Here is an 11,990-nt window from a genome sequence, read left to right on the forward strand (position 1 = left end):
GCAGATAGACCTTTCCACAGCCACCTCTGGGAACTGTTTTTCAGTTGTGTTTCGTTTGTTTTCAGCAATAAACAATTTCTGGACTGTAGGGAGGTAGTTATCCAGACTTGGATTGGTGATAGGGCTTTGCCCATCCTGCAATCACTGCTCACTGGCTGTCTGAGCCCCACTCAGCATAGTAATAACACATCCAGGAGATATGTATGCCCAGAGGCTCCATCCCACGGTGAACAGGGAGGCAGCCTGGGAATTTCCAGGCACTTTTCACAGCTGCTGCAATCCTGTAGGGTTTGTTCCAAAGCAACACTTATTGCATAATCAGGAAAAAAATTGATCAACCTACCAAGGAAACCCAGTTCAAGGCTTTCTGCACAACATAGCTGTGACAGGAGAATGGTGACTGTTAGCAAAAGGCAAAACAACAGGCTTTGGAGAAGAAGCTGGTGTGTTAATCTCATTTGGCAAGGACAAGAATTTGAACAGATAAAGCCACCTGGCAGATGTTGAAACTTGGGGTGTTAGTGAGAGGAGGGAACGGGAACGGGAGGCAAAGCAGCAAATGGGGGAGAAAAACCTGCAGGGTCATTATCTCTGGTCAAATACCCCGGGGTGCACAAAACATTCAATAGGTCAGCTCTGCTTTAGAAACTTGTGCCACTAAGAAATACTTCGAAGTGACAGATCTAACTGTGCTCTGCCTAGCTCAGACAATCCTGTCAAGAGAGTGCCCTCTGTTGTACGTAATGGCCAAACGCATGCCATCACAACTGACGGCTGTTCTGCAGGCTGTCAGAGTGGGTGATGTCCGCTATAATTTCAGCTTCTAAACAGCTTTACTTTTCTCAGTTACTTATAAATAGGTATGGACTGAGGTTTACACCTAAAGGAGCAGAGACCTTGGAAAGGGGCATCTGTGTGTGTTTGAAAACTGTGGCTGTAATCTATCCGTGTTCTAGCAGTGCATTACATTTATAACAGTGTGGTTTCAGAAAGAACAGAGAGCTTAAAATCCTTAATAGAATTATTCAGGAAGTTTCCTCTCTAAAAATAATAGCAAAAATTCTGTAATGTGTTTATGCTGCAGTACGTACAGAGACATGTATACCCACTGTGTTCATTATTAGGAAGTAACAGCTGTAGCCATTCTCCTCTTTCACATTTAGAGTCCTGGAGGTTTCATGGATAAGGCTTGGGAATGTTTCTTACACTTTCAAGAGTGTAAGATTAATACTGGTTTAGTAATTACTGGAAGTAAGGAACCTACCATCACTCTTGTTGGGAAATTGTTTCATGTCCTCATTTTTCCTGCTGTTCAGAAAATACGGTTTCCATTTCTAGTGATTTCTTCTTGCCGTTTAAGAGCTGTTGTTACTCAGATATAGAGCTAACATCTGGACCTTTGCTGTATCTGACCCCAGCTATGTCTTCAAGGAAGTGTAAAGCTCATTAGCTTGTTTTCCAACATCAGATGTTCAGATGTGCTTAATTTGCATCCACACCATTCAGCTATCCTGCATGTGCTGAGTCTGTGCAGTCAGCAAGACATCCTACTCCTATAACAGTGTTGTATGCTACTTAACCTAACCGATCAATATTGACAATGCTGAGAAGCAGGAAAGAAATATCAGGTAGAGTAATTCCGAGGACCTTCTAAATACTGCTACCTAAAAAGCATCCTTTTCTGCCTCACATGTTAGGTTAGTTTTGATCTTGTTCAAAGGCTTCACAGATCAAGCTAGGACCTTGCAAGACCAGGCCTGGGGCAGAGTTTGGTACCACACTGAGACTGATGGGGAAGGGGAAACCTGAAGATAAATTTGGTGTTGAGAAATGCTGATTTTGCTTATTTCTATGTTCCTTATAGAAACAACTGTGTTGTTGGAATCACAATTTTTTAAAAGGGGGCAAAGGTAGAATGCAGAACCCCTGGGTTTTCACTAGATTAAATGCCTGCAGAAACTGGGGAGAGGCAAATCTGCTCTGGGATTCTTCAGTATATAAGACACAAAGCTCATGGAATGTTTTATTTATCTGGTAAAATCATGCACAAGGAATTTTTGTGACTTTCATTTTTCCTCTGTAAAATAAACACCTTTAGGAAAGAAGTCCAGGTCTGAACAGGAGTGGGAAAAGTTAAACACAGCTAGGCCGCCTTTTATAATAAAACAGCACAAAATCCAATCACAAAGAGGAGGTGGAAGATGATATCTGGAAGAGAAACACAGACTAAATGTGAGTAGCTCCTTATCAGCTGTCCTTCACTATTCTTTTCTCACTCCCATTGATGTCACTGCATGCCCCTAATGTGGCTCTATCACCATATTGAGTTCTAACAAACAGGCTTTGAAAAGCCTTTTTCAAACCCTCTGCAAATAGAAATGCTTTCAGACATCTCTGTCAACCCAGCAAAACATGCTTGTTCCTTTTGGGGAAAAGGGTGTGAAAATAAGAGAAAGTAATGTTCAGTATTGGAAGCTATTGGTATTTTATTGTCCAGAGTGAGAGATGTGCCAAAAGGAGGAAAACAAAGTGTGCAATGTTGATAAATTAAATTTGCTATTGAAATATTTCCCTTTTGGTCAAATTTACTAGATTGTTCAGCTCTTTCATTGAGCTATGAGGTTTATGTTGACAGATTGACTCAAAGTCCATATTTGGGACTGATAATTTCATTGTCATACTTTGCTACTTACCTGAGAGTGTGTAAAATCTGGATAAAGCTTTGCCTGTATAAAATAATGGAAACAGATAACATTGGGATAGCATGTTTAAAAAAGGGCAAAGTGCATCAGTATGCTTTGTAAAAGCAGAAGAGATAACATTTGCCAGATTTTGAAATGCTGGATATTTCATTCTCTTGGATTTACTGTCTGAAGTTATAAAAGGATCCTCAGTTCTTTTATCTTCTAAAATTAAAGAGATTTTATTGGTGCAACATAATGAACTGTAATAATGCTGCTCTATGTGTATTTGTGATTTTAGATTGGCTTTCAGGTTGGTGTGGATGTAGTTGATAAACTAGTATAAAGGGCTCTAGTGAGAATATGATGTAGGCATCCCTTGTTCCAAGGACCTGTTTCAAAGGATGTGCTGGTTCTGCAGAATTGAACCAGCTCAGGGAGAAATTCCTGGTGCCTCCAGGAGGCAACAGTTAGAAGAAACAGGCATTGTTTTATAATAGGGAAATCTAGTGGCAGTTCAATTTGTGTATCAGGAGGGTTAACATGAAGGGTTAACCTACCAGAGCTATGGGCATGCTGTAGTACCAACTCCCCATGTAAAAAATCCCTTTCCTGCTGCTCCTAAGCCTGACCTTTCTCCCACTCATGTACAACCTACCAGAGCTTGTCTGGGCTGTTGCTGAGGTCAAATCCAGGTGAGCAGAGTTTACATTGCTAACTTAGTGTTTAAGTGGTTTGGCCATTGATCATTAATGCCAAATGGGTGCCTTCACTCACTTTGAGCTCTGCTTGAACCCGGAGGGGACCAACTTCTGTTCAAGACTCCTGCTGCCATAGAGGCAAATGCTCTGGCAGAGGACTTCTGCTTCCTCTGCTTGCCCCTATGCTGCAGCCACAGGGGGCTCCCAACTACGTTGCTTCCCAAAGGGAGAAACATCCCAGAAACCCAGTCACTTACTGCGTACAGTGATCTCTGCCATTAAAACACCTCCGGTCTGTTCCATGCGCTGCTTTCGTTTGTCGCATGTCTCAAGAGATCAGAGAGAAAGCCACGTATAGCAAAAAATACTAGAAAAAATGAAAAACTCCAAACCCAATTCTCATGTTCCCAACCAAGGAAATGAAATCTGTATCAATATTGCTACATATTTCTAGAGATTTCTTTTTTCCTCCCCTGTAATTATTGTGGTTTTTTGATGGAGAGATGTGAAGAGGGTCTTTACAGTGCATTTTCTGAGGATTTTGGTGTACCACAGCCATTACAGCGACTGTCAATTGTGAGATGGTAAGAAGGAGCCCAGATGGGTGCCCACTTGCTAATCACAGGTCCTCCTGCACTACCCTTTCTACCCTGCCTTCAACAAAACTCTTGTTAAGAAGGAAGTGGGGAGTGAACTCTGTCTGTTTAACTAGTGACCTCTGTGAAGGCTTCTGTTGTTGTTTATTGCTAATTGTTGCCCATTGGGTAGAAATAAGAACCACTAAAGCCTACCATACAAATCGTCTCATGTCCAGCACTAATGATGCTTGTCACAGCTGACAAGGTCTGTATTGGAGGCAGTGCTCTACAGATTAAAGGTCCTTGTCTGTCCCCTGACCTTTGCAGATCCCCAGCTGTGGGCATTTTCTTTTTACAAACTCAGCATGTGGTAATTCTTATTATGTGTTGCTTGTAAGCATAGATCCCCAGTTTGGTTCAGCCTTAATTGCAGCAGGCCACCAGCTGCATTTTTGGGCTGGAAATAGACTCAAGGGATGTTAGCCTGATTGAGCAATTATCCTGTGCTGGACGATGAGGAGGGAATTCCACCTTGTGTCTGAAAGGATGAGGTAGGTGTTTGTCAGTACTGTCAGAAAAGCAGATATGGAGGACTGGTTTTGTGTTTTCTTTTAACTCTGGTCTGTGGCTGGATGAAAAATGAAAGAAATCTTTAAAGACTAACAAAAATCTAAGCCCAGAGGTTTTGGGGTTTTGCCCTTGAAACTTAGAATTTCCAACAATGCATATTTGTCAATCCTGCAAGCTTTGCACAAATCAGTGCTCCCTGCTTAGCACTGAGGGTGGGTAATAAACTGCTATCTTAATTTGGCTCCTGGACTGAGAAAATGTTCTGAAAGAAAAGTTGTTTTCATAAGGAGTGATGCTTTCTCTTCTCCAGCAAGAAATACTTGTCACTGAAATGACAATATGTCGGCCAAGGAGTATTGTAGGCTTTCATTTCAGGTTAAATAAAATTCAACTTCACTTTATAGAAATGACACATTCATTGCTTGAGAGAAAGAATAGTGAAGCTCTGACTTAGTGAAGGAGGAAGAGAGAAGCGTTTAAAGAAATACACTTCAGTAACCCTTGCACCACTGCTCACCTGCGCATGCTAAATAACATGCCTGAATAGCATCCGCACCTCATTCCCACCTAAGCACATAAGAACCTGCTTTTTAACCTCAGTTCCCACTCCAGTGACAACTTATGTATTTCATGCAGAATAGAACAGCTGCAAAGCAGTAACTCACTGCAGGATAGCAGAGAGGACTTTCCCTGGGAAGGGTGATTGCAAGGTTTTGTTTGTCTAGCACAGAGCTTTGAGCCAGCTTCAGCCGCTGCCCCCAGGGTGCCCTCAGCACCAACATATTGGTAAATGGAAAAAGTTCTACTTTCTCCCTTTTTTCAGGCGTGTGTTTAACTGCAGCTGTTTGTCAGACAGGACTGTAGCCTGGGATGTTGACAAGAACTGAGGTTTTCAGTGGCTATCGCATTTCTCAATGTGTTTAAACAAGTTGCCCAGTGTTGACCTGTGTGGCATGACAGGGGTCGGGGTGCACAGCTGGCCACTCAGTTTCATGCATTGCGGTGGCTCCATCTACTGAAGCCTCGGTGCTGGCCTTGCACCTGATGTACCCTCAGGAAGGTCTCGACATCCTCTGTCTAAATTTAGCACTATGTGTTTCTTACCACCGGGCAGGAGAACTTCTCACTGTCACAGATATGTGTCTCACAGTGCAGCCAGACCTTGGACAACTTGGGGATGTTACGGAAGCGGAAAGCATTGAACTGGAATGTTGCTCGGCTCGTTTTCCCATTCTCATGCACCAGTATGGAGCTGTCTGTGGCACACCTGTGTTGTATGTGGAGAAGCAGTGTCAGAGCCTCCATGGTTTCAGAGAGACATCTCCTGAGCTTCCCGATTAATGTGTTTTTCCTGCTGCGAGCAAGCTTCTCTTTTGCCACTCATCCCCCAGCTTTATGTTATCCTCAGGGCTGGGCTAGGCTTCCCTAGGTCCCACTTGCACCTACCCCTTGGTGATCAGAGGCCAATGGATCTGGTAGAAATACTCTGAGGAGGGAGTTGCCCAGCAGTTGTTGAGAACCACTTTGAACCTGGGGAGATAAAACCCCCAGATTAGCAAGGAATGTCCTGATTGTCAATTTATTAACTACTACTCCTTCCCTTGCTCACCTGTCACTTAAGCCCTTAGCTTCCACTCCAGAAAATATGTCAGAACCAATTTCTGATGTTTCAACGATGAAAGGCGCTTCTTTTATACTTGAAAACTTGGCATTCTTCGAAAGACAAAGAGAAAGGCATCATACGTTACTAGTAACATGCACAGCAAAGGCATAAGGAAACTTCAGACAGCTCTGGAGAGATGGTCTCCAGAAGTCTGGGTTCTTCCTACCTGCAAGCTCCAAACTCCACACCTAGTCGTCGGCCTAATGCAAGCCTAAGATGGTGTTTAAAATCCTTTTGTTAATGTTTGGCTTATAATAAGTGACAGAATTTGATGCTATTTGGGTTGTGGTATGTGTTATATCAAACCATGGGTAGGAAGTGAGGTTGCTGCTGCTTCTGGTACACCAGGGGTGGTGGGGGAAGTGGCTGCAGATAAGTGTATGAAATAGGAATAGGGCTAGGAGATGGCCATGTATCAGGGAAAAGGAATGAAGGCAAACAGAAAATACCTGCTCGTATGTAAAAGTTCACCACTCTGTGATATATACTTGTGGTGGCCAGCATGGTGGGAGCTGACGGGACACAAGTGTCCAGAAAGAGCTTTGCCCGCTATAGTCATTCACCCACTAAAAAGCCAGACTGCTCAAAGAAGTGCAGTGTGCATTACTTGGGTGAAAAAGTTTGGTTATGGATACACTGAAGTACCTACCTTAAATCCTGCTGCATTTTATTGCATAAGATCACAATGAAGCTAGTACCAAAACTACATAAAGAGTAATATGTTTAGTCATAGCATTGGTTTACTTAGTTAAATCTACACAGCAGGGTTCAGGAGTATGTAGCTCTGGAGCTGTTGGACTATTGTTCCCTGCTGTGCTTGCTCAGTTACTTGGCACTGATTTTCTTACGTACCTTTCCTGCCTACACAGCGAGGTGCTCTGAGGCACTACATTATTCCCACTGCAACATCTGATAGATTGGATGCACTGAAGTCAAGGCTCAAGGCTGTGTTTAGATCAGTGTTCCATGGCTGTAAAGTATCCTAAGAAATTCTCATTTAACCAAAGATTTCTCTCAAAGGAGAGAACTTGCAGAAATACTGTCACAAAACTCTTACAGTCCTTGCTCTAAAATGAGTTGAACCTGGTATAGTGCTTCTTTTATCAAACTATTCCACTACACTGTTTTAAGGTACTATCTTGCTCTTCACAACAGGTTTCAGTCTTGAAGGTCTGATTTCTGTTCAGGCTCCAGCCCCTCATGCTGCATCACAGCCCTTTGCTATTAACGGTGTGTCACAGATTAAAAGGCAGGTGAGGTGGAAGTGTTTCCACTGGGTTACGCTGTAGTTTGGGTGCTGCTTCTGGATGTGGAAATGGGCACCTGAAGAACCTGAAGTATAGCCCACTGGAGGCAGAGGGCAGTGTCAGGCAGCAGCAGAGATGACCAGCAAGGCAAAATGAATCTTTTATTTCCATTTTGCCAGAAAGAAAAAAAAGAATATATCATTGAAATGAACCTTTTCTCCCCAATGAAAATGTGAACAAAATAACAAAGGAATAGTATATCAGCTTTCTGAGCTTGTTCTGTACTTGTGCTCAGTGGGAAAACGGACTAGTACAGTTCAGTCACTCCTTCCTTGACTCCTGGCAGCCCCATGGCTATTAGAACAAAACAGTCATCTGGCAAAATATTAAAGTACCAGAGATTCATTGCTCACTGTTTGTCGTTTATTTTTGCAGCCATTCTGTCAGGCGTTGACAGCAGCAGTGTGGTACCTCCTGGTTCCTGCTCGCATGCACTAGCAGCGTGCCATATATTGGAATTAAAGACCATATGGGCTTTTATGTGGCACCCAACCCTGACAAAATGTTTAGTGATCAATTGGTGTCCAAAATGTAGGAGTAAAGGGGAGAGATTTCCATCTGTCTATCTGTGGTAAACACTCCCTCTTCCTGGACTATAAATTTAACGCAGTATGTTATGAGTTATGTTGCTTCTACCTGTGCTAAAACAGAGAGGCTGTTCTGGTGCTTTTGGCAGTGCTTTGGCTGGAAAAATGATTCCAGGATCAGGAGCTGGTTGCTCCAGCAGCACAGCAGAATCACGGGGAGGAGAAGGATGTTTCCAACCATTGGCCTGATATCCAGGAACAAAATTTTGTTGGAAACAAAATTCCAGCATGACTTTAAGATCTCTGGGGACCACAAAATATCTGTCAGGTGAGAGAGGAAAAGGAAACGAACTGCAATTGAAATGCATGGGGGTTTGCTGTGCCGATAGAGGCTATGTGATAGCAGCGATGCCTGCAGATGTATGCTGATCTTCGAGTGGGACTACAAACAAGCTTTGCTCTTCCTTATAAAACTTGTTGGTATGTTAGAAATGTATCTCTCAGCAGAAAAATCTGTCTGATTTGGAGGGATTAAAAGAACAGCTGGCATGTGTCTGCTCTGTTCAGTTTAACTATATCCCTGCAAATCAGCAGAAATGAGGACCCCTGTAATTATCTGTTCCAGGCTAGTAATGTGCTCCATGACACATAAAAGTCAGTAGCAGCAGCCTCTTTTTCCAGCACATAGACTGAAGCCTGTGGAAGATGAAGGTGAAAAGCTGGGTGGCAAAGAGCACTTACAGAGTAGAAGTTGAGGGACAATTGACTTTCAAATGAGCCGGAGCTCCCATTCTTCACATGGATGGTGGCCACCCTGGGGACATAAAGTTTCTGTATGAGTGAGGTGTGGTGTCACCCTGAAGACAGGGTGAGGCACACTCACGGAAGAGGGCATACCTTTGGTCAAAGGCAGCTTGGTTCACCAGGTAGTTGGCATTGTATGTGCAGGTGAATGAGTAGTTCACAGGCTGGCTCTTCACAATTACTGAGGAGTCATTGGAGATGATGGAGTTGTAGAAGTGATAAACAGGATTCTTGAACTGTGAATGGTGCGACAGAGAAATGTAGATAGCACTAAGTTTTTAAGGCATCAGCTTCATACTTTGAAACATGAAGACTCTATCTGGTGGCATCCCCAAGAAAACATGGTTTTGTAGCTCTTTATATGCTGTGCTGCCTATACATATGCCTCAATATATGTATGTTCTGTGTAATACAGGTCTAAGTGGGTTGCTAACACACTAATATTACTAAGCCTGTAAATATTTTGCCTGTAGATTCAAAGCACAACTGTTTGATTCTCCCTTCTCCCTGATACTGCAGTCCTCCTTCCATCAATACTTAAAGCCTACTCCAAGCTGAAGCAAACAGGACTCTCAAGTGAGTCCAGCTGATTTCTGAGTCCAGCTTAGAAATGTGCATCTTGATAGTCTTACCTCTGACTGTGTCCCACAGTATGATTTGTTTTTAGGTGACAAGTCTGGGATCGTGAATTGGTAATACCCTGAATCGTGGATTCCATTGTAGCAAATGCCTCCAAGTGCGAGCTGATTAACCTCCCATCCATAAGGACACTCCGGAATTTTGGTAATGATGGTTTTAGGATAGCAGTATACCAGAATTACATCTGTAAGGAAAATATGCCTAGAGTGATATTCAGCAGTGTTTTTCTTTCAAATAGATGAGTTTGCATACCTGCTTTCCATTGGGATTAAGCATCCATGAGCAGCGGTGTGTGCTGAAAGGTCCCCTAATGTGAGTAGCTTTTGGTACACAAAATTGACCTTTGGATTGTTAAATTCTGTCCTTTTTGGACGAGTTTGGCCTTTGCCTTCTAATCCGTGCAGAACTTCTGTAAATTTTGTATCTTTCTGGAATAGCTGATTGAGGAACAGAGACTCTGCTGAGGAACCTGACTTGAAAAATGGTTGCACAGATTAGTTTATGCTGCAGAGCTGGCTTCTGCAATGCTACCGACTCTGTAAAAATAATATTGGTGAAGTTGTTTGCTGGGTAGATCTGCACCTTTCTGTAGTGGTGTTAGATCTAGGCCATGACAGATATTCTGCCCTTTCTCTCCTTGGACTGGCATTGCAGCACCAGCGCAAAATGGATTTTTACAATTCTCAAGTTAAAAGCTGAGATCTAAAAAGGAACTGAAAAGCCTAGCCTTGTTAATGGCAATAATAAATGCATTGAAAAACCTAGCCCTGTTACTAGCAATATTAAATGAACTGAAATCCTAGCCCTGTTAACAGTGATGGTCAATAGCAGCGCAACCTATTTCCAAACATGGTGACTACTAATAGAACCATGAATATTGAACATCGTAACTTATAGCAGAATTGGATGTTTTTCAAGGGGAATCATTCAGTGTGAATTTGAATGTCTGATGAGAATTAAAAGGGCAAATACTGGCTAACCATTAGTGACCTGAAAACTGAGAAAGACTTCCAATTACTACAGGTAGAAAAAAGACACCCTGCCTGGAATTATCCAATTATTTCTTTTACAGCTCTTCAAAGTCTCATTTTTATCATAAAAGCCTCATTTTGCAGCCTTTCCATGTCTGTTAGGGAATGCTCAGGGAAGGACAACTAGGGACCTTATCAACTTGCTCCTTTAGGTCAACAAACCTTCAGCACAGGCAGGCTGATTCTGCTTGTGTTGATGGTCACATCTGCAACACTGGTGACTTTACAGCTATGAAAATTCCTGCAGTTCAGAGAAACTGCTTGTGCAAATGAAGGTACCTAAATAAATGGTCAGAGGGCCAAATATTTCAGGTATACCATGAAATTATTGACAGTAGTCTGACACCAGTCATGTACATACAAAGCAAAAACTCTACATTGAGCCATATTCCCAGTACATTTCTAAAGCACATTTCTTAATTGTAATAAATTCTATATTACAGGTCTTGCACCAGACCATTTGTGTTTCTAGGCAGAAATCAGTGTGCAATTAAAGCCTTAACTTCAATGTGTTTTTTTCTCATTTAATACAGCAGTGTGGTTCAGCAGTTCAGTCCAGCACATTCATTCACCACTGGCTGTCTGATTACAGTCAGTGGGACTAAAGCCCAGCTTGTGCAGAAAAGATCTGCTGCATCTAGCCTGTGCTATTGCAGATAATTTCTAACTGTTGTTGATTTCTTTGCCAGTTTATGCCTCAATTCTGCTTCTGATTAACTTCATTGCACTATAATTATTGCACAGAGTTAAGCATTCTGTTAAGCAATTTTCTGTGGGCTAGGACTTTAATGGTACATGCTTTACTGTGCTAGCTAAAAGCAGATCAATAAAAGAAACGTAAGGATTAGCTCTCCGGAATCAACAGCTTAACTTTCTGAAGAAAAACCTTTCCACTTTAACATAGGAAAAAAAGCAACCCACCCTTTGGCAGCTTAATTACAAGAGAAGATCATAGGAGACTTAAGTTATTTTACCTGCTTTATTTGGACTGCAAGGCCCTGCAAGAGCTTGAGCCAAGATGACCAGCAGATAAATAGTGAGAATCAACATTTCTTGCAATGATCTGAGGACACAGGGAATAAAAGCTGAAATTGTTTTCAAAATTGGAAATAAAAATAATGCATTGGCTGCAGACCTGAAGCTGCAGCTACTCTTAAACACGTTCTTGCAGAGAGAAACAAATAACATTAGTGATAGTCTGTCGCCCAACATAATTGCATCTACAGGATAAATGCTTCCAAGACCGTTATTAGTGCTGTGACAATTTTACTATTTCAGTTTAGTGGTGGCTTTTGATTATTCTAGCTTTTATTTGTTCTTGTAAAGAGATAAAACCCAAAGCATTAATATAACCAAATGAAACTGAAACAATGGGAGCTGACAAAGAGAGAACAGAAATTACTAGAAGAACTATGATGCAATAACACATATTGTGCTTATAAATTAAATGCTGACACTGTTCTCTTTGGTGATGGCTATCCTGATGTAT

General features: G+C 42.1%; 1 protein-coding gene across 1 annotated transcript; it reads right to left on the reverse strand.

The window, feature by feature from the left end:
- Positions 1-2,155: 2,155 nt before the first annotated feature.
- TECTB (tectorin beta) lies at positions 2,156-11,551 on the reverse strand (the record flags this gene model as incomplete). Its single annotated transcript, XM_080621335.1, has 10 exons — positions 2,156-2,208; positions 2,694-2,726; positions 3,640-3,709; positions 5,635-5,797; positions 5,977-6,060; positions 6,140-6,243; positions 8,769-8,841; positions 8,925-9,067; positions 9,464-9,654; positions 11,476-11,551. 10 exons carry the CDS (start codon positions 11,549-11,551, stop codon positions 2,156-2,158), a joined length of 990 nt encoding a protein of 329 aa, XP_080477461.1.
- Between the last annotated feature and the right edge of the window lie 439 nt (positions 11,552-11,990).

The sequence above is a fragment of the Psittacula echo genome (assembly GCF_963264785.1).
Source record: "Psittacula echo genome assembly, chromosome: 6".
Taxonomy (NCBI): domain Eukaryota; kingdom Metazoa; phylum Chordata; class Aves; order Psittaciformes; family Psittacidae; genus Psittacula; species Psittacula echo.